The 20202-nt window shown below is 62.9% G+C and overlaps 4 protein-coding genes across 16 annotated transcripts; 2 read left to right on the top strand and 2 right to left on the bottom strand.

The window, feature by feature from the left end:
• Positions 1–1123: 1123 nt before the first annotated feature.
• LOC106846098 (L-xylulose reductase) lies at positions 1124–3083 on the top strand. The gene is made up of 8 exons (XM_014864685.3): positions 1124–1281; positions 1355–1452; positions 1963–2117; positions 2211–2253; positions 2329–2428; positions 2521–2585; positions 2678–2795; positions 2915–3083. Exons 1-8 carry the CDS (start codon positions 1230–1232, stop codon positions 3016–3018), a joined length of 735 nt encoding a protein of 244 aa, XP_014720171.1. The 5' UTR covers positions 1124–1229; the 3' UTR covers positions 3019–3083.
• A 1403-nt stretch (positions 3084–4486) lies between these two features.
• RAC3 (Rac family small GTPase 3) lies at positions 4487–7710 on the bottom strand. 3 transcript variants are annotated; one of them, XM_044744749.2, is made up of 6 exons: positions 6989–7696; positions 6349–6420; positions 6022–6139; positions 5828–5890; positions 5213–5372; positions 4487–5007 (listed from the first exon to the last, which is right to left on the bottom strand). In XM_044744749.2, exons 1-6 carry the CDS (start codon positions 7021–7023, stop codon positions 4877–4879), a joined length of 579 nt encoding a protein of 192 aa, XP_044600684.1. In that variant the 5' UTR covers positions 7024–7696; the 3' UTR covers positions 4487–4876. The 3 variants fall into 3 exon arrangements, with proteins under 3 accessions (XP_044600684.1, XP_070339959.1, XP_044600686.1); XM_044744751.2 differs by having other exon boundaries at positions 4798–5007; positions 5209–5372; positions 6989–7710; XM_070483858.1 differs by lacking the exon at positions 6349–6420 and having other exon boundaries at positions 6989–7703.
• LRRC45 (leucine rich repeat containing 45) lies at positions 7707–15920 on the bottom strand. Of its 11 annotated transcripts, none has more exons than XM_070483850.1 (17): positions 15299–15920; positions 14688–14749; positions 14207–14277; positions 13744–13922; positions 13355–13483; positions 12247–12359; positions 11833–11891; positions 11453–11530; positions 11034–11169; positions 10881–10958; positions 10675–10786; positions 10474–10544; positions 9951–10043; positions 9553–9645; positions 8836–9006; positions 8615–8762; positions 7707–8361 (listed from the first exon to the last, which is right to left on the bottom strand). In XM_070483850.1, the coding sequence occupies exons 1-17, from the start codon at positions 15516–15518 to the stop codon at positions 8165–8167; spliced, it is 2010 nt and encodes a 669-aa protein (XP_070339951.1). In that variant the 5' UTR covers positions 15519–15920; the 3' UTR covers positions 7707–8164. The 11 variants fall into 11 exon arrangements, with proteins under 11 accessions (XP_070339951.1, XP_014720115.1, XP_070339952.1 ...); XM_014864629.3 differs by having other exon boundaries at positions 8836–9009; positions 15299–15913; XM_070483851.1 differs by having other exon boundaries at positions 8836–9009; positions 13744–13862; positions 15299–15901.
• Positions 15921–15997: 77 nt separating this feature from the next.
• CENPX (centromere protein X) lies at positions 15998–20202 on the top strand. Its single transcript, XM_014864589.3, has 5 exons — positions 15998–16168; positions 18849–18900; positions 19091–19144; positions 19411–19499; positions 19625–20202. The coding sequence occupies exons 1-5, from the start codon at positions 16139–16141 to the stop codon at positions 19637–19639; spliced, it is 240 nt and encodes a 79-aa protein (XP_014720075.1). The 5' UTR covers positions 15998–16138; the 3' UTR covers positions 19640–20202.

Below are 20202 nucleotides of genomic sequence, written 5' to 3'. Positions count from 1 at the left end.
GCCTCTCAGAGCAATGTTTTGGCCGAGGCTGGCTCGGGGCATGCCTGCCGCCCACTGATGACCACAGGACAAGTGAAAGGATTTGGATACATTCTCGGGGCAAGGGAAAGCCACCGAAGGGACCTAAACAGATGTGCCTTTCAGGAGGGACAGGCTGGAGGCTGTCCCTTGCTTGGCCTCTGGCAGGCAGGGTCCAAGGTCAGGAGCAGAAGGCAGGGTTTGCTGGGCGGCCAGGGGTTGTGAGCTGCACCTCGGGGCCACCAGGGGACGACTCATTTGGCCATCCTTCAGGGGCTTCTCAAACCTATGCCTCCTGCTGCCTCTGCTCACATCGAGCCTGTCACAGCCCCCTATCTGGGCCCAAAGCTCCAGTGATCCCAAGGCCCTGCAATCACTCATTCCTTCCTCTTGGCCACAGAAGGTCCTTGGGACAGTGGTCCTAGACTTTCCCATCATGACCCACAGAAGAAAACAGCTTTTCCGGGGTGCCTGTGTGCACGCGGGCACAAGTACATCTGTGACTGACCCTGAAGCCTCAGGAAGCAGAGCTCGCTCTTGCTGGCCACCATGTGCCTCGATGACCCCGATCCTATCCCTTCCTGTCCTCTCCAAGTTCTTACAAGTGCTGGTGGCCTCCTGCGGGCTGGCAGGGCTGACTTTGGGCTCAACTCCTTGGAGGCTAAAGGGGCCCTTTGTCGCCACGGCCTCTCCTTCAGGCTTCTATGGCCGATCAAACTCTTCCCTCTGGGCACTACAGGTGAGCAGGCAGGAGCCACCCCAGGGCTGGGGCAGGGGCGCCTGCCATCCTTTCTGCCAAACTCTTCTCAGAAACAAAAACAGAAATGTTAGCATTGCGTTCTCCGCTTCACGTGTAGCTACACGTTCTTTCTGGTATTAACTACCATGTTAGTACGTAATCCTCTTCTTGGCAGGGAGGAAATGCCGGCTAAGAGCCGCTAGACCCAGTTCACGCCGGGTTGCTGGGTCGCCAGCGGGCAGTTTGAGACACCCGGCTCCCAGGCCCAGCGCGGACCCCGCCTGCCCCGCCCCAGCCGCGCCCACTGCTTTCGGCCAATCGCCCCTGCAGGCGGGGCCTCTCTGTGGGTGTCCCCGCCCCCCGCCAGGACTCCGCCCCGCGACTGGCCCCGCCCCGCGCCCTCCCGGCGGCCTCGTGCAATCCCGGGCTCGCAGTTGGGCGGTCGCGGCGCGCAGGGCCTAACCGCAACGCCATGGAGCTGGGGCTCGCGGGCCGCCGGGCGCTCGTGACCGGAGCGGGCAAAGGTGGGCCGGCGGTCGGGGGCGGTGGCCGGGGCGGCCGGGGAGGGGCGCCAGCACTGAGCCGCGCTCCCCGCAGGCATCGGGCGCAGCACGGTCCAGGCGCTGCACGCGGCGGGTGTGCAGGTGGTGGCCGTGAGCCGGACCAGGGCCGACCTGGACAGCCTGGTCCGCGAGGTAGGCGCCGCCCTGCCCCAGCGCAGCGGGCGACGGGCGGGAGCGGGCCCTGCACGCGCGGGAGCCAGGCGCTGGGGAGACCAAGGACCCTCAACACCCCCTCCCAGGGCGCGGGGCCTCCGTGGGTGCCCGAGTGGCCGAGACAACTGTGACGCCCCCTGGGCTTGGAGAGAGGCAGAAGCGCCTGGCTGCTTTGCAGGCCCTGGGCAGAGGCGCTAGGACCCAGGGAGGAGGTGGACTGGCTGGAGGCGGGGCCAGGCTCTTGTTCCCGAAGCCCTGAGCTGCCCAGTGGCCCAGAGGCTGCGGTAACTGCCCCCCCCCCCCCCCCCCCCCGCCCTTAGCAGCCGCGAGAAGGTGGAAGGCTCCTCTGGGACCCCTAACCCCTCCCCGGATCGAGCCTAAAGGTCACCCAGATCCAGGCCCCCTCCCTGGCGTGGCAGTGGCCCAGCTGTGCCCCTTCTTGGGCATGGAGCCTCTGGTAGCTGGACCCCCACCACTCAACACACACAGTGCCCCGGGATAGAGCCCGTGTGCGTGGACCTGGGTGACTGGGAGGCCACTGAGCGGGCGCTGGGCGGAGTGGGCCCTGTGGACCTGCTGGTGAACAACGCCGCCGTGGCACTGCTTCAGCCCTTCCTGGAAGTCACCAAGGAGGCGATTGACACGTGAGCTGGCGGGTGAAGGAACCTGGGGGGGAAGTGCTGTCCCCTGCAGCAGCAGCCCCAGTCCCTGACCCCGGTCTGTCCATCTGCCTCCAGGTCGTTCGACATAAACCTGCGGGCTGTCATCCAGGTGTCTCAGGTGAGCTGTCCTCAGGACAGGATGGGAACTGATGGGTGACGCTAGTTCTGCTTCATGCTCCCTTTGCAATTCCAGATCGTGGCCCAGGGCTTAATAGCTCGGGGAGCCCAGGGGTCCATCGTGAATGTCTCCAGCCAGGCCTCCCAGCGCGCACTGACTAACCACAGCGTCTACTGTGCGTGAGCCCAAGCTGTACCCTGGCCTCCGCCCCCCCGTCGCCCAGCCTGCAGCCAGCCCAGGCTCCAGGCATGCCATCTCTCCTCACAGGCTCCACCAAGGGTGCTATGGACATGCTGACCAAGGTGATGGCTCTGGAGCTTGGGCCACACAAGGTGAGCCCCGCTGAGGTGCCTCCCACCACCCAGCTCACCTTGCCCAGGGCACCCCAGCCCACCTTTCTGACCCTCTGCGTGTCCCGGTGCAGATCCGGGTGAATGCAGTGAACCCTACAGTGGTGATGACACCCATGGGCCGGGCCAACTGGAGTGACCCCCAGAAGGCAAAGCCCATGCTGGACCGCATTCCACTTGGGAGGTTTGCTGGTGAGTTGGGTGGGAGCCCAGCTGGGAGTTGCACCTGTAGCCCTTATGGGGCGGTAGGGAAGGGTGAAAGGCAGCCCCCTTCATCTACACCCACACCCTGACCCCCACCCTGTCCAAAGAGGTGGAGAATGTGGTGGACACCATCCTCTTCCTGCTGAGTGACCGGAGCAGCATGACCACGGGCTGCACCTTGCCAGTTGATGGGGGTTTCCTAGCCACCTGATCCTCCTCCACCCACACCCAGCCCTGCCCCCACCATCCCTCCAATAAATGTGATTCCTCTGCCCAGCTACACAGTGATTTCTAGGTTGCTGGCAGGTGGATGGAAAATATAGAGCTCAAGGCTGGCTGTAGTCCCAGGTAGGAGGACACCCATTCAACTTCCACCCCAGACCAGGTGGCAGCCTGGCTCCTATGCCTCAGATTTTCAGACCTCGCCAAGCCTTCGGCAGGGGTTGGGAGGCGGGACCTTCCAGAAAGCCAGGTCCGAAGGAGCGTGGGGAATTTGACCAAGGACGACCTTTGGCCCTGTCCAGAGGCCTCTGGGGTGGAAGCAGTGGAGTTTTTAACACCAGCTCTGTGCCTGAAATTCTGACATGAATGTTGGTTGATATTCTTTGAAGTTAATGAGAAAGAGAAAAGTGAAATAGGGAGATCTGAGTTGGCATTTCAGTATTGTCAATGACCTGAGTGACTTCTCTGCTGAGTCAGATGATAGTTTTCAAATGCTGGAAGAACATTTCTTCAACTTTTTGAGTTGTTCATCATGGACTGAGTACAGACACAACACATCGAAGTTTAATCTGCATTTTTCCTTCAATTTCAGCCTAGACAATTAAGTCAAGCCCCAGCTGTAGAATTTGCCAATTTCCAGGGTGTATATACTCCCACCTTTATATGGTATCCCTACCACAGACAGGTAAATAAGGTAGGGGTAAATAACCCCAAAAGCATAGATGATAGTAATATGTACAAAAATAATTAGGAAGTGATATATTTTATTTGCTAATTGTTTTTAATACAACTAATTGTTAAGTTTATATAATTATTAATAATGGCTGTTTAACAACCAGCTAGCAAAATTCCTTAAGACTTAGCCGTTGGCTCTGCCGATCCAATGTGAGCCAGCTCTGCACACCACAGGGAGGGAGCCGAGTGTGGCTTTCAGGTCACGTGTCTGCCTGGAGTGGTGCCCTGCGACCTCCACTGAAGTCCTGGTGCCCCCACTTCTGCCTTCGGCTGGGCTGTGTGTCTCCACAGCACTCTTGTCCTGACCTCCACACCTTTAGCCACCCTGGTCCCTCTGCCTAGATGCCCTTTCTCCTGACGACTTCTCTTCTTGAGTACTCAGCTCAGGGTCCCCCAGCCCGGCCCCGGGCTCCATAGTGCTCCATGGGACCTGATGGAGACTGTCCCCAACCACACCGGGGGGCTGCATGAGCAGAGGTCACCTGATTCCCCTGTGTGTGCCCCTCCCAGAGACCCAAAGGCAGCACAAGGGGCTTCATCCAGAAGAGCTAAACGCACTTGCTCCCCCTTTCCTCTGGGTCAGCTCCTTTGGAGCCTGAAATAGCTCAGCAAGCTCTTCTCTCCTCTTGCCCAGGGTGTGGGGTCAAGCTCATCCCCTCCACCCCATGCCGCCCCATCACTGTGGCTGGGGGGTGATGGTAGATGGGCAGACAGAGGCGGGGCAGGTAGCAAGACAGCCAGATGTTGGAGAATGTTTATTGTATAAAATAAGAAGGGGCCGCCCCATCCCGGGGCCCATGGACAGAACCAACCCCCAACCTCCCCCAGAGGGAAGCCCGTCCTGGGGCTGCCCTGGACCTGCCCCTGCAGCCTGAGGGAGACCCTGCTCCCTCCCGGCCTCCCGTGGGGGCCAGGGGAGGCTGGAGCGGCCCCCAGAAAGGGGAGGCAGAGCCCACGGACCCCATCGCCCCAGCCCCGCCCCCGGGAGTGGCAGTCCCGTCCCCATGCTCCTCCCTCCCCATCACTTCCCCACAGCAGACTTAGGGACACCAAACATCTCAACACAACAGCAGACACGGGTGGGGGCGGGGCTGCTCCTCTAGAAGCCGGCTCTAGAAGACTGTGCACTTCTTCCCCGGCTTCTTCACGGGGGGCGGGCAGAGCACAGCGCGGATGGCCTCGTCAAACACTGTCTTCAGGCCCCGCTGAGTCAGGGCTGAGCACTCCAGGTACTTGACGGAGCCTGGGGCAGTGAGGGAGGGGGCAGTGAGGAGGGAGCAGCGAGGGTGGGGGGACACTGAGGGTGGAGGTCAGCAAGGGGGAGGACAGAGAGAGAGAGGGGGCAGTGAGGTAGGGGGTGGGACCCAGGATCAGCAAAGGCGGGGGCCAGCAGGGGGCAGCGTTGTGCCCCCAAGAGCACACCTCCCTGCTCCCCCACGCCCACTCACCAATCTCCCGGGCCATGGCCAGGCCCTGTGGGTAGGTGATGGGCGCCAGCTTCTTGTCCCGCAGCCGCTCAATGGTGTCCTTGTCGTCACGCAGATCCAGCTTGGTGCCCACCAGGAGGATGGGCGTGTGGGGGCAGTGGTGCCGCACCTCTGGGTACCACTGTGGCAGTGGACAGAGGCTCTGACCTCTACCCCTTGGGGACTTCTTCCCCAGCCTGGCTCAAAGCAGGCCATGGCTCCTGAGGACCCCTTCTTCGCAGCCCCTAGACCCACACTTAGCCCTTCCTGCTTCACGGAGTGGCCACTGGATTTGGTAGGGAAATGACCAAGGACAAAAATACCCAGCCAGGAAGCAAGCTTCAAGACCTATCAGGGTCTCGCAGTCAGGGCCCCTCCTTTCTCTGAGAGCCTTGCTCACCCCCCTGACTCCACCCCTGCCTCTCATCCTCCCCAGGGCCACCTTCAGAGCCTACACCTAGCAGATCAAGCATGTCCTCTGCTTCTAAAGGACAATTTGCTTGTCTAAGATCTTCACACAAGAGACCCCTGCCCTGTCAGGGCAAGGCCTCTGGGAAACCCCTCCCCAAAGTCAGACTCCCTCCAGCCCTGCCCTACCTTGGCTCGAACATTTTCAAAGGAGGCCGGGCTCACCAGGGAGAAGCAGATCAGAAAGACGTCCTGAGGAGAAAGGTGGGGGCGCCCAGAGGAGAGGGGTCAAGGAGGCTCCAAATGACCCCTGTCACTGACATCAGGACCTCAGGGCCCACCCGAGCCACCCAGCTCCTGGGGCTGGCCCTGTGGTCACCTACAGTCTGGGGATAAGAGAGTGGCCGCAGCCGGTCGTAGTCCTCTTGCCCAGCAGTGTCCCACAGCCCTAGGTTGACCGGCTTCCCATCCACCATCACATTCGCAGAGTAGTTGTCGAAACTGCAGGAATAGAGCGGGGAAGGTCAGCCCACATCTCGGGTTCTCAGGCTGCACAAAACTGAAATTCTGCAGGCAGCTTGGCCCCACCCCAGAAGCTCTGGTGACCAGGGCCACCTGGGCCTGACCTCAAAGCCCACGGGAGCCCCATGCACAAGCACCCAGGCCTCTGACGTGCCAGCTCTGGACCCACCCACAGGGTGCTCACTCACACAGTGGGGATGTACTCTCCCGGGAAGGCGTTGGTCGTGTAGCTGATCAGCAAGCAGGTCTTCCCCACGGCGCTGTGGACAGAGGGTGACCCCATGCTGTCCCAGGCCCTGTGCCTCAGCCCTCTGCCCAGCTCCCTCCCACGGAGCCACAGGCCCAGTTAGGGTGCCTGGGGTGGAGACAGGGGTCCCAGCCCGGCACAACCACAACGACCTAGCGCTAGAGAAGGCGGACCATGGCAGGCGGGTCTCCTCCGTCCGCAGAGCGGTTTGTGCGGGCTGGGGCGAGAGCCCCAGGCAGGGCAGCAGAGTTCCGGGCAACCGGGAAGGGTGGCAGCGGCGGACAGGAGCCGCTGGGGGTCCAGTCCAGGTGAGAGGCCTGGCCCCACCCACTGGGAGGCCAGGCAGCATCAGGTGGGCCTGGGCTGCAGGCCTGCGCCCCGCCGCCCGCCGCCCGCCGCGCCCCCGGCCCACCGCTGCTTCCCGCCCCTGCTCGGTCCCGAGGCGCGCGCGGACCGGGCGGAGGGCGGCAAGGGCGCCCCGCCCGAACCGGGCCGCGCCCCGGAGCCACGCGCCCGGCCGGAACAGGGTCCCCGGCGCCGCGTCCCCCGCCGGGCCCGCGGCCTCCGCGCCGCGCACTCACCCATCGCCGACCACCACGCACTTGATGGCCTGCATGGGCGCGGGCCGGGCGGCGGGCGCGGCCGCGAGCCCAGCTGCGGAGAAATGCCCGGCGCCGCAGCGGCCGCGGACCGGAGCCGAGCGCAGACCCGAGCGGACGGAGACAGCCGAGCGCCGCCGAGCGCCGGGCGCGGAGACAGCCGAGCGCGGCCGGCGGGGGGCGCGGGCCCGCCCCCAACCCGGGCCGACGCGCCTGCCAGAGAAATCTGGTGCGGGGCGGGGACCCGGGGCAGCCCCAGCCTGTCCTTGAGCCCCGGAGCGCTCCAGCTGCGGTGAGGGGCAGGACCCGGTGCGCGGGGGCTCCCCGATGCCCCTGTGGCCCACGCCAACAGGCAGGGGAAGCGCAGGCAGCCGATCCCCACCCCCTGGTCGGGCGCACGTGGGGTGGTCTGCATGTGCGTGGTGTCTAGGGAGAGCGCTCCCAAGGCCCACCGAGGGGCTGAGACGCCCCCCACCCCACCACCAACCTTCCACCTGGAGCCGGCCGGTGAAAAGGGTGTCTGAGGTCACCAGAGGGCGCCCCTGTCTGCTGCAGTGCCTCTGCTGTCCCCACCCGGCAGCTGTCAGGAGGGGCGACCCAGCCACACCCTGGGGGGTCTTTCCCGCCTGGCTCCAGCACCGGGTCTCCTGCGGCTTGGGAGCACAGGCTAATGTGGGAGAAAGGCAGGACCCAGAAGGTATCACAGAGTGCAGAAGTTTTGTATTTCCAAACAGACTGGGCAGCGGTCAGTGTGCGTTCACCGTCCATTTCACAGCGGTGACACGTGGCCGGAGCTGGGAGAGCTCCGGCTCCCCTCCCCACACTCCTTTCCATCATGGGTACATTTTCTCCGGCGTATCAGTCCCTGCCATGGGGACGAGAAGAGTCGGGAAGGGGCTGGGGCGCTAGCCGCTTGGGCCCTGTTGGCCCTTCGGGCTCTGAGCCCGGGCAGCCAGGCCTGCCCGTGGGAAGCTGCCGTGGTCCCACTTGCCCGTTGGTCTTGGTGCTGATTTTCCAAGTCACCAGCTGTAGACCCTGCCTAAGCCGCCAACCGTGCCTGAGGGCCTGTCCCTTGGCAGGAAGAGACGGGCAGGGCTGGGACACGGCCATCACGCACATGCCACCTTCCTGCGGCTCCTGCAGTGTCTCTGCCTCCCTTCACTTCTGGGGGCTCAGGGCCCTCAAGGGAGACCCCTGCACATAAGCCAAGACAGCATTTTGCAGGAAGCTGGCCCTCTGGGCCTCCTCGTCCCGGATCCGCGTGATCTCGGCCTCCTTGAGCCGAAGCTTCTCTCGGAGACAGGCGTTCTCGCTCTCCCTGTCCAGCAGCGCCTCCCGGTGGTCACTCGCCATCACTGCAGGAGAGGGAGCTCAGTGAGGAGCAGGCGCTGGGCACCCCGTGGGTGCGGGCCATTCCAGAGGCCCGGAGAGGGGCGGTGCGGGGCTTTCTCACGGTCCCCTGCATGCAGACACATTCAGCTTTCCGTGCCAGCACCTCTCGGAGCTGAAACCAGGCCCACCTCAGCCCTCCAGCCCAGCCACCTATTCGATGATCCAGGAAGGAAAGGCCCCACAGAGATGGCATGGGGGGCTTGGAGCTCAGCTCACCTTTGAGCTGGCGCTCCAGGGCCGCGGCCTTCTCCTTCAGAGCTTCCTGGGCCGTCAGCTCGGCCTGCAGGCGGCCGTTCTGCTCCTGTAGCTCCACTCTCACCCTGGTCACCTCAGCCACCCTTTCTTGGTCCTTGTTGCTCAGCTCCTGTCAGGCATGGGGGGTGAGATGGCAGCTGGGGGACTGGGGCACCCCTAGGAGCCCTCAAAGTCCCAGCTACCTGCTGCAGCTCCTCCAGGCGCCGCCTCAGGCCCTCCACCTGCTGGCCGAGCTGGCTGGCTCGCGCCTGGGCATCGGCCACCGTCTGCTTCTGCTGCAGGCAGGTGCTCTGAGCCTCGTCCCGTGCCTGTGCCAGCAGCCGCAGCTTCTCCTCCAAGTGAGCCAGGCGCTGCTGCTGTGGGCACAGGAGGGGCTGGTGAACACAAGGGGGCTCAGGGCCTGCCTGCTGTTTCTGACATGTGGCCCTAAGCTCACATGAGTGACCCACCTCCTTGGACCGAGAGGAGCTTTTATTTGCAACGTGGAAACCACTCTGTTGCTCTAGTTATCTTGTTCTGAACGGGCTCAACTTGAACAAGCCTTCGGGGAGCACCTTTCCTGGGCTCCCCTCCTCAATATCCCAGGCCAACTCCATCCTGCCCTCTGGCCCCCACCTTCGGCCATGCAGTCACAGGTTGCACTGATGGGCCAGACCCCTTCCCACAGCTCAGGGCTGGGTGGCTCTTGGTGGAGGACTAGACGTGGTATGAGGACAACTGTCCTGCTCTGACTCCTCCCCACCCCTTGTACCCCTGGAATTCCTGTCCCTGTCTCCCCCTACAGAGCCAACAGACAGCCCTGGTCTTGCCGCTTCAGCCCCGCAGGATGTGCCCTCCCGGGCAGCTCACACCAGTCCCTCAGGCCTCGCCCCCTGGTGGGTGCTGGGCCATGGGCTCACCTCCTCTAAACGAACTTGGTTCTTGGCCTTAATGAGCTCCTCCTCAGCCTGGCCACGCTCATTGAGTGCCACAGCCTTCACTCGGCTCAGCTCCTGCACCGCAGACAGTGACTCACTGGGCCTGTCTTCCTGCCCTGGCCCAGGGACCCCTCCTGGCCCCACCCAGCCATTGACCATGGGGTGGGGGGTAATGGGACGAGACGGACATGACCCCTCCACCAGCCTCCTGAGGGCTTCATTCATTAGGCAGTTTCCATAGCCAAAGGAGCCTCTGTACCACCTTACTAAGTCCCTCTGGCCTCACAGGGTCCCAAAGCGGGGCCTGATGAGGCTCTGAGACCACAGCAGGGGTACCCCAGGGGAGGGCAGAACCCAGTGCCCAGCCAGCGTGTTCTCACCTCCTCCAGGGACAGCCTCGCAGCCTCCAGCCTCTGCACCCTCTCTTGCATGGCCTTTTCACTCTCTTCCAGGTGGCGAGTCATGTGCTCCACCTGCCCAGGTGTGGGGCGGGGAAGGGGCTGGCAGGCTGGTTCCTCAGCCTTCTCCCTATGGGATCCCCACCCTGGGAGGCAGGTAAATCTTGGGGACCCTGTTCCTTCCAAGAACTGGCTGCCCCAAGTGGCCTCACAGGAAGGAACAATGGAAGGCACATCCCAGCACCACACCCCAGGTGGCATGGAGCACACAGCAGCCTGCGCTGTGGCCCTAGTGCGGTCGGGATCCCTTCTCGAGCCTGGTCTGGAGGTAGCAGGGCTGACATCTAGCAGGGCCGGCAAAGAACCGCCATCCAGCAGCCCAAGGTTGTTGAGGGAGCCCAGCCAGGGGTGTGCTTTGGGGACACCATGCCACACTGAAGCGTCTGCCTGCCCTGGGTGGAGGCCGGGGAAAGCAAGAGGCCAGGTGACACAACACATGAGGCACCTCCTTGAAACGCAGCTGCTCTGAGTCCTCCAAGCTCTGTCGAGACCTCTTCTTCTCCAGGTCCAGGCGCTCTAGAAGCCCAGGAGGAAGAGCGTGGGTGGGACTCCTCTGGGGGTCTCCTCGTTCCCAAGGTTCCCCATCCTCCCCTGGCCCAGGGCTCCGGTCTCCAGGCCCCTCAGTGGCAGGCCTGCGCACGCCCACCCTCGGCCTGGACAGCCCGCATCTTCAGCTCAGCCGACGTGTTGGTCAGCTCCTGTCTGGTCAGGAACAGCTGCTCCTGCAGAGATTTCACCTTCCGCTCCAACTCGTCCACCTGGAGAGCCAGCGCCGTGAGGGGGAAGCTTCAGCCCTAGCCCCGTGGTCCCTGCCCTAGGCTTCCTCGGGCATCTGGCCCCGCACCCCCATACCTGGCTTTGCAGAAGCAGGTTCTTTTCGTTGGCAGCCGACAAGTCTCTGAGGAGCTTAGACTCCCGCTCTGCAGCTTCCTGGGGGTGAGAAGGGGCAAGGATACCACCAGCCCCTGCCACCATGCAGCCCCTGCCTGACCCATGCCTGCCCACCTGCTGCTCCAGCCTGTGCTCCTTTGCCTGCCTCTGCACCAGGCTCCGCTGCTCCTGTTCTGCAGTGGCCAGGAGCTCCCCCAGGTCCTGGGCCTTCTGCTCCGACAGCACCAGAGTGGCCTCAGCCATCTGTAGCCTGCAAAGGGGGGAAGGGCCAGCCCCACCCCAGGCCCTCTGTGAGCCCCAGCCCGGCCCCACCTCAAGCCTTGCAAAGGCCTTGCTGTTCTTACTCTTGTCAAGCCACTCTTCACCCCAGCTAGTGTTCACCTCCTCCAGGAAGCCTTCCCAGGTTACCATCCCAGCCGTTTCCCATCTTTCCTTCATATACTGGGGACTTGGATCCTTGTCTGTACCACCCTCCTCTGCCCTGTGGGCACAGCTCTAAGGTGTTCTGAAGCCGCCCCTCCACCCCCACTTACTTGGCCTTGAGGGCATTGATAATGGAGTGCCTCTCATTCAGGGCTTCCTGAAGCTGCCCCACACGTGCTGCTGACGCCCTGTGGGCAGAGAGGAGGGTCCCAGAAACCCAAACCCAAACCCCAAACCAGGGCCCCCTTGGCCCTGGTAACAGCAGCTGTTCCTCACGCTTCTACAACACCCCAGGTGCTGGGCCAAGAAGTGCTCTGTGTAGCCTCTAGTCCTCCAGCCAACTTTCTCAGGAGCACACGCTATGACCTCATCCGTGGGCAGGTCACAAGTCTCAAGTGAGGTCACCTCCAAGGCCAGAGCCAGGATCCAAACCGTTCGCACCCCAACTGAGCCACAGCTCTGCCTCCTGCAGCCCTGGGGCTGGGCTCACCTGCTGCTCCTGGCCATTTCTTCTCGCTGCTTGTCAATTGTCTCCATCAAGTCCAGAAACTGGGGACAGAGCCAGACAGCCCTGTCAGGACCTGGAGCCTGCCTGCTCCCCCCAGTGAGGCAGAAAGGACAGCAGACACCCACCGAGGCAGCAGGATGACAAAGGGTTCAGCCTCAGCCAGAGAGGACAGCTTCGGCACAGGGGCCCCAGAGCCCCCGTGGGAAGCCTGCCCACTGGCCAGGGGAGTCAAGCAAAGAGGTCGCATCTTGCCCTGCGTGTTGGCTCGGAGAGGCTCCAGCCCCTGGAGGAAGGGAAGATGCTCCCGGCACAGGGCCTAGGGGTCCTTTCGCCCGTGAAGCAGGGGCAGGGCCAGGGCGGGCGCGGCTCTGCATTCGGAGGTTGTGCTGTCCTCACCTGCTTGGACTTCTCTTCCCGGAGGTGCCGCATCTCCTTGCTGAGCACATGGGCACGGGCCTGGTTCTCCCGGAAGGTGGTCTGCCGGTCCTGGTTGTGGTCCATGGCTTGTTCTGTTGGAAGGAGCCAAGCTGTCCACCACGGGAACTGCTCAGTTTTGGGCTAGCCCAGCCCTGCACCCGGAAGCCAGTCGCCCAAGAATCCACACTGTGTAAGGCAATGTCTCACCCCACAAAGCAAACTGCACACCCCCCAGTGCACTAGGAGGTGAAGAGCTTCAGCACGGGCGGGCGTTGGGCAACAGTGGGGACAGGAGCCCAGGAGATGCCTGGTGCAGGGGGCATACACATGGGGAGAGGTGGGGGGAGGCTGTTCGACTGCCCCAAGAGGTGAGCACCATCCTAGGGTGACCCGGAGGCAGGGCCAAGAACCAAGAAGTCAGAGATGTCACAGGTCAGGCAGATCCAGCAGGAGGTGGTGACCCCAAGCAGGATCCCAGCCCAAGTTCAGGCACTCAGGTAGCTGGCACTCTCGGCAGGACAAAAGAACCATGGGGAGTGGGAGAGTGCTCAGCCAGTCCCAAGGCCGAGGTGTCAGGGTCACTGAGGGAGTGTGTAGTGGCCATGGCTCCAGCAAAGGCAGCTCGGGCTGGGCGGCCCCACTTTCACACGGCTCACACGCACGGCCATGAACTCCAGGTGACAGGGAGGGCAGATGCTGAGAAGCTCCTCTCCAGCTGTGGCTGGGCTACCTGAGGCAGCAGCACAGTCATCAGGGCAAGGCCTTGAGGCACACTGCCTCAGCTTTCTCCTCTGTGAAGTGGGTGACCGTCCACCTCACTGGGTCTAAGAACCAACTGAGCACACACGGTGGCGCTCAGAGCAGCTCCGGGCAGTAGCTACTCCATCTCACTGCCCTTTCCTCCCCGTGGCGCCCTCTTCCTCGCCCTCCCTCTCTCCATTTGTAATTTAGGCTGCCATCATTATGCGTTTACATGCCCCGAGCCCTGAGCCACCCCTGCCTCGGTGGCTGGGCCTCTGTCAGAGGGAATCAGCTTTATGCCCTGCTCCAAACACAGCAAGCCACCGGCAGCCCGGTATACCCATACCCACAGCTCTGAGGATGTCGCCAGGGACGCTGTTCCCAGCCAGCTCCAGCCTCCACAGGGTTCTGTTGCTGGGGAGACAGTTCACCAGGGCCCGGCCTCCCAGGAGGCCGATGTTATTCCAGCGCAGGTCTGGAAGGAAACCCGTGTCACCAGACAGAATGCACCTGGCAGGGCTGGCCTAGCCCAGATCTGGGGAGGGTATTCTTTTGCGGGGAGAGTATTCTGTGGTCACCAACAGAGCAGGAGCCCCGCTCAGCATGCCCCTCCTCCCCAAGAGCGCTATACTCCCTCGATTCCGCTTTCAGGAGAGGACGAAAGAAGCAGCAGGAGGGCTGAGGGAGCAATGGGGTGCAGGACCTGGGAGAGAGGGCCAGCACAGGCAGCCTCACCCAGCTGCTGGAGGCTGGCGTTGCTCTTCAAGGCCAGGGCCAGCTCCTCTGCGCCCTTGTGGCTGATCTGGTTGTTGCGGAGGTCCAGCTGCTGCAGGCTGCCGTTGCTGGCCAGCGCCCTGCAAAAGGTGGCGAAGGCGTCTTCCCACGTGCCCAGGTTGTTCCACTCCAGGGTGAGGCTGCAGGAAGGGTGGACATGAGGTGCGTGGCGCCAAGGAGCACCCTGCTCCCATGGGGTGGAGGGGCGCTTGAGAAGGGGCAGAGGCTTGAGGATCTCTGGCAGAAAGGCTGAAGCCACATGAGTAACTTATACCTGCCTACTCCCCACTAGGGGACTGGAAACATGGACAAATGGCCTGAAGAAGTGAACTCTCTCAGGCTGCAGAACCATGTCTTCTGGGGCCAACCCTGAACCATGCAGAGAAAGAGGGGACTCGGGGGCGAGGCTGGACGGCCACCTTACCTCTGAATGGACTTGCTCTGTCGGAGGAGTTTTCCCAGAGCCTCGGCCCCTGCGGCTCGAAGGTTGTTACCCTAGGACAGGAAGAGGCAGGCAGTCACTCCCCGTCCACCAGACTGGGCTCTGAACACCAGGTCCACACCCCACAGGGCCTAGTCAGGTGGTAGGCGAGGCCAGGCTGCAAGCTCTGGGCAGAGGTGCGGCTCCTTTCAGATACTGCTTTCCCTGACCATAGTGGGCCCCCTGGTGCAGGCTCGATCAGTGTGCTCACATGAACACTCTGGAACTCTGTTCCTGCCCTCAGAACACCCACACACATGCAGGAGACCATCGGAAAATGGGGTGGAGCCCTGTGTGCAAGAGCATTTACAGCCTCGGCTTCTGGCCACTGGGCAGACTACCCCCCCCCCCCCAGAGCTGGGACACAGGCATCCCCCCGCCCCACATGCTCAGGTGGCACACCCCTGAGTGCACATCCACTCACCTTCAGATCCAGAAACCGCACAGTGGTGTTGGTGCACAGCCCCTGGAGCAGCAGTGTGGCCCCTGTAAGGGGGTAGGGTGGTCACTCTCTGACTCTGGTGGCCTGAGCCCTTCCCTGTGGGCTCCGTCTGGGGTCAGCTCCCCAGACAAAGGGGAGGGACGACTGTCCCAGTGGCCCCCACTGGTCAGGGTTCATGTCGAAAATGAGTCGTCCCATTGCCGTGTCAGGTTTGAAACTCTGCAGCTTCTGCCCGGTGTGGAGCCAGGCCGCTGACCCTCTTGCTCACCAGCACACTGAGGCACGCCCAAGTCAGGGGACGCTAAGGCTTGCTCGTTACTAAGAGAAATTGCCCTGCATCCCAGGTTTAAGAAGGGACGCTGCTGCTTGCTTTAACTACAGCACAAAAGAGGAGAAACCTCGCAAAGAAGTGATCAGGTGGGACGGAAGAGCTCTCTCCTGGAGGGAGGCTGCCGAGGACCGGGCGTGTGCAGCCATGGGGCAGCGGTGCCAACAAAGCAAGAGGAGGCCGCCCTGAGGCAAACGGCTTGACCCCAACCCCGACTCTGAAGTTGCCAGGGCTCCCTGGCCCCTGCCCGCCCTCGGATGCCCACCTTCCTCGCTCAGCATGCAGTCACTCAGGACGAGCTGGGTCAGCAGTGCCTCCTTCTGCAACAGCTTGCCCAGGGCCCTGCAGGTGTCCACCGTCAGGCTCTGTGTGGCCAGGTCCAGCCGGCCCCGCGGCAGCTCGTGCAGTTGCTGCAGGACACCCTCCTGGGGCTCGGCCCCGCTCTCCTTGCACAGCCGGCTGTAGGAGCGCCGGAGCTCCTCCATGTCCCCGGCGCCAGCGGGGCTCCCTCCGGTGCTCCAGAGACGGGCCTCCCTGGGAGCCGCTGCGGGGGGAGCTCCTCTCCCCGGGGTCCACAGAGAGCCCGGCAGCTCAGCGTGAGGCGCAACGACCGTAAGTCCTCCCAGTCCAGCAACCACGAGCAAGTGGAGTTGGTTCTAGGCGGGAAGTGGCCTGGGGACCGCTCGAGCAGGGGCCCGGGGAGGAGGGCCCTTCGGGGACAGGGCCTCCCGCGATAGGGCCGGTCCGGGCGTCGCACATACCCCGGACCCAGGCTCCAGCCCTCGCGCCGGGGACCCCCTCTCGTTCGCCGCGGGCCTACGCGGCCGCCGCGGCGCTTCAGTATCCAGGAAGAGCAGGGCGCACCGGGAAGGGCGGCCGAGAACTACAACTCCCAGGAGGCTTTGCGGAGGAGGGGCTCTCGCCGCGGGCCAATAAGGACGAAGGGGCTGGCGCGCGCTGCGGGCCGCCAGTCCGAGGAGCCGAGGCAGCGCGCGCTCGGGTCCCATTCGAGAGTGGCGGGGCGGTGCTGCAGAGGGCGCGCTCCGAACTGATTGGCTGGGGGTCGGGGGTGGGGCTTCGGAGGGCGCGCACCCGGGCGGCGGTCATGGAGGGCACCGGCGCCAGCTTCCGGAAAGTGAGAGGGCCGGAGGGGCGGACGGGGGGTGCCGGGCCGGGAAGCGGGAGGTCGCCGGCCCGTGGACGAGGGGCTGCGGGGCCACTGCGGTCTGGCCCCACGAGTGACCCACGTGCAGGCCCTGAGCCATCCCTCGCGCTGCGGGCTGGGGCCTTCCAGGGTGGGCCCATTCCCAGAATCCGGCCACAACCCCCACTCTGCGCGCCCTTCGCCCCCCGTGGGTGGGGTCCCACGGCCGGTGGCAGAAGACCAGGCAGGCAACCTGGTCTGGGGCACGAGGGAGCGGGTCTGCAGAAACCGGGCAGGAGTGAGTGCCGCCGCGGCGGAAATGCAGGGGGTTCAAAGAGGGCCCGGGCCCACCGCCCTCCGCCCCGCCCTGATGCTCGGGGATCCGGCGGGACCTCCCTAAACCGCTTCGTGTTCAGGAGACCGCCGGCTCCCCCCGCCACCCCATGCTCAGAGATCCCACGGCACCTCCCTAAACCGCTTCGCGTACAGTGCCCCTCTGCCCGGCTCGCTGACAGTCAGTCTGGCTGTGTAATCTAAAGCTGCCTTTTGGCCGGTCCTATATCCCGCGAACCCTGTGCCGAACTGCGTTTCCGACAGCGTCTGTTTGTCTGTGCTGTCTGATGTGTGTCTGTGTATGGCTCTCCAAGTGCTTTCTTAGTAACACCCTAGCCCAGTCAGGCACTGTTACATACACTTGACATACATTAACCCATGTAATGCTCACCCACCCTAGGAGATGGGTTAGTACCATCCCCATTGCCAGTGGGGAAACTGAGGCAGGGCTACCGTCAAGCCCAGGCCACCCGACTCTAGAGTCTCTCCGTTTGCTTCCAGGACCCCCCGCCCCAGGGCGTTCTGGGTGAGTGGGTGGGTGGGTAGGAAGGCTCCCACACCCTGCAGGCTGTGAGTGGTTTCTGAGTCTCATTTTATTGCTCTGCCCTAAGATTAGGAAGCACCGAGCACTTGATACCAGGAAGGTTCTCCAGGAGGGCCTGTGGGTCTTTGTGACCTGGGGAGGAAGAGAGGGGCTCAGCCCCTCGTGACCACTTCCTTGTCCCATGTGGGAATTTCAGCCTTGCAGAAGCTCAGGGGAGTTCTCTTTGGTTCCCTTTCTGCTGCTTCTCCTTTTTCACCCAGGATCATGGCTCTGCCCTGGCACAGAAGGAGTCCGTGATCTAAAAGGGAAAGTCACTGAGCCTGAGGCGACCTAGAAGGGTGGTGGTGAGAATCCACCCATCATAACAGCTGGAGAGGGGAGCACCGGGCTTGGCCTCCATCATGCCAACCTGGACAGCTCTGGAGTCCTCACCCCGAGGGCTCTGGCCAGAGTGGGGTTGTGGTCATAACCTATGAGCAGGGCTGTCCTAGTTGAGGGTATTAGGGAGGCAGGGGCCGTGGTGCCCGCATGCAGTGGGGCAAAGGCTGAACACATCCCAGGTCCCATCTTGTCCTCTGTGAGTTCGAGTCACTTGTTTAGGGAACCACCACTCCCAGCTGGTGCTAGATGTTGCCATGGCCCGGCGCAGGAGCCTCCCCTACAGCAGCCTGGCTGATGTAGTGCTTCCTGTGGGTCCAGGGGCAGGTGGCGCAGTAGAGCCTTCTGGGTCTTTTGTGGTACCCTCCTGGTAAGCAGCAAAAATGACCAGCAGGTGGCGACAAGCTCATGCAGTTATAACTGGGAGGACAAGTCCGCTGTGGCTGCTTCCTGGAGTGACTGCTTCCCCAAGTGACCAGGTGGCAAGTTCTTACCCTTCTGAGCCTGGACCCATCGTGTGTCCACTCCACTCCGCTCTTGGGCTTTGCTGAGCTGCGCTGGGCGAGGTAGTGCGACCTCCCGTGGCTAAGGCCGGAGGCCTGACTGGCCCCCAGCTCACCTTCCCTGCACTACACTCCATTTCTGGGCTCCTGCCACTGCTGTCCTGCCGACGCCCCAGGCGCTCTGCTGGCTCCTCGGTTGCAGCCTCTTCTGGCTGGTCCCTGCCCTCAGCAGCCTCACTTGGTTCACCCAGATCCTGCCACCTCCCAAATCCTCATGGCCAGCTCCAACATCCTGGAAGACCCTTCTCTCAGCTCCAGCGCCCACCTGACCACTCTGCTTGGATGCCTCATGCTTCTTTCTCACTCCACATGACTCAAGCTGAACTCCTGAGTCCCTGGATCCCAGAACCCCTCCCCGCCCACAGTCCCTCTCTCTGCAGAGTGGCACCATCCTTTGGAGGCTTAAGCCCCCACCTTGAGGAATCTTGGCCTGGACCTGTCCTTGTCCCATCCTTGTCCATCGGGAAGTCCTGCAGATATGCCTGGGTTCTGTCCCCCTGTCCCCTGTCCACCCTGACCAGCCCCTTGAGGGGAGAGCACTTTGGCCCCTGAGGCTGGGGCCGTAAGACTGCCCTGCATTCCACAAGGACTGGAGCCCCGGAGAACACCAGGCAGGCACCTGGGCTGCTCCCACCTGCCCACCACCTGTGTCTTATTTCTGGTCCTGGAAGCATCCACAGGGAGGTTTCTCCCCACCACCTAGTCCCCCACCCTAGGGGAGGCCCCATCGGCAGAGGGCATTTCCATCTGGAAATTCCATCCCCATCCCGTCCAGAACTAAATGCCTATGGGGTCTGCAGCAGAGGGGTGGGAACAGGGCGACTGGGCCGCTGACGCCCCTCCATCCCCCCAGGAACTGGTGAGCAAGCTGCTGCACCTGCACTTTAAGGATGACAAGACCAAAGGTGTGTGACACCAGTCGGGAAGCAAGCAGGATTCGGGGGGCTGCTGGGAGTGGAGGGCTGGGGGTCACCTGCGTGAGGATGAGCCAGGTCAGAAGTGGTGAGGAAAGAAGTGGGAGGTGGAACTGCAGCCCCTGACCAGGGCACAGGGAGAGGGCAGGGGTCCTGTAACCTGCTCCCCTCCACCTTGCAGTCAGCGGGGACGCACTGCAGCTCATGGCGGAGTTGCTGAAGATCTTCGTTGTGGGTGAGCTGAGGGACCCCGGCAGCCTCCTCTGATGTCTAACCTGGGCTCGTGAGCCTTTTGCATTTTTTATGGGGAAACCAAGACATGTATTTTTCCCACAAGCACCTGGGGTCTGTGTCCTGGAAAGTTGTGTTTCAGGGGCCACAACCTCCATCTTCTGAGCTGCCAGCTGGCACGGGGATGGGTGAGGCTGAGGCTCAGGGTGGTGTGGGGCTCAAGCTCCCCTAGCCTTGTCCGCCTCTCACTTCCCTCCTGTGTCCCGGCAGAGGCAGCCATCCGCAGCATCCGGCAGGCCCAGGCAGAGGACCTGGCCCGCGTGGACGTGGACCAGCTGGAGAAAGTGCTGCCTCAGCTGGTAGGTGGGCCCGGCAGAGGGGGCAGCATGCCTGTTCTGTCCTGCCCTCCAGGAGCAGGGCCTGGCAGAGGAGGTGAGGGGTGGGCTGGTGCCCATGAGGCTCTGAGCACTCCTCTCCCCAACAGCTTCTAGACTTCTAGGGGTTTCCACGCTTGCTGCGGCTGCCTGTCCAAGTCATGGCCAAGCCCCGTGTCCACATGTCTTCTGTGGCCTCTGACCTCAGGCAGGGAAGGTGCTGCTGATCCCCGAGATTCTCTTCCCGCCCCGAAGATGGGCCAGGCCCCAGCAAATGCATCTCTCCTCCTGGCATCCTCTCTGCCCTGCTGCCGACAGCCCGGATGCAGCGGATAGGGGGTCATTGAGGGGATGGGGGGCCTGTGTGGGGAACCAGGCCCATGGGGTCTGGCACCATGACACGTGCCCACCCCTTGTGCCTCCTGGGGCAGCTGAGCACCCACCAGTGTGCGAGAAGCACTGGGTCCTCGGGAAGCAGGTGCCGAGGGAGAAGCCGGGACCAGCCCACCAGAGCAGGTAACCTGTGTGTCTTCTACAAACAAGCAAAGCTGCGTGCAGTCCTGCCACCCTGACATCAAAGCTAGTGTGTAACCTTTTAACCACTTGATATTCCCCTCTGAAGATGCTTCCCTGAGCTATAAATTTGTTCTCACAAAGCAACATCAATAAATCAAAGCTGCCTCTCCCA

Source organism: Equus asinus, chromosome 13, assembly GCF_041296235.1.
Source record: "Equus asinus isolate D_3611 breed Donkey chromosome 13, EquAss-T2T_v2, whole genome shotgun sequence".
In the NCBI taxonomy this organism is placed as follows: domain Eukaryota; kingdom Metazoa; phylum Chordata; class Mammalia; order Perissodactyla; family Equidae; genus Equus; species Equus asinus.
This window is presented reverse-complemented; position numbering and strand designations above follow the sequence as displayed.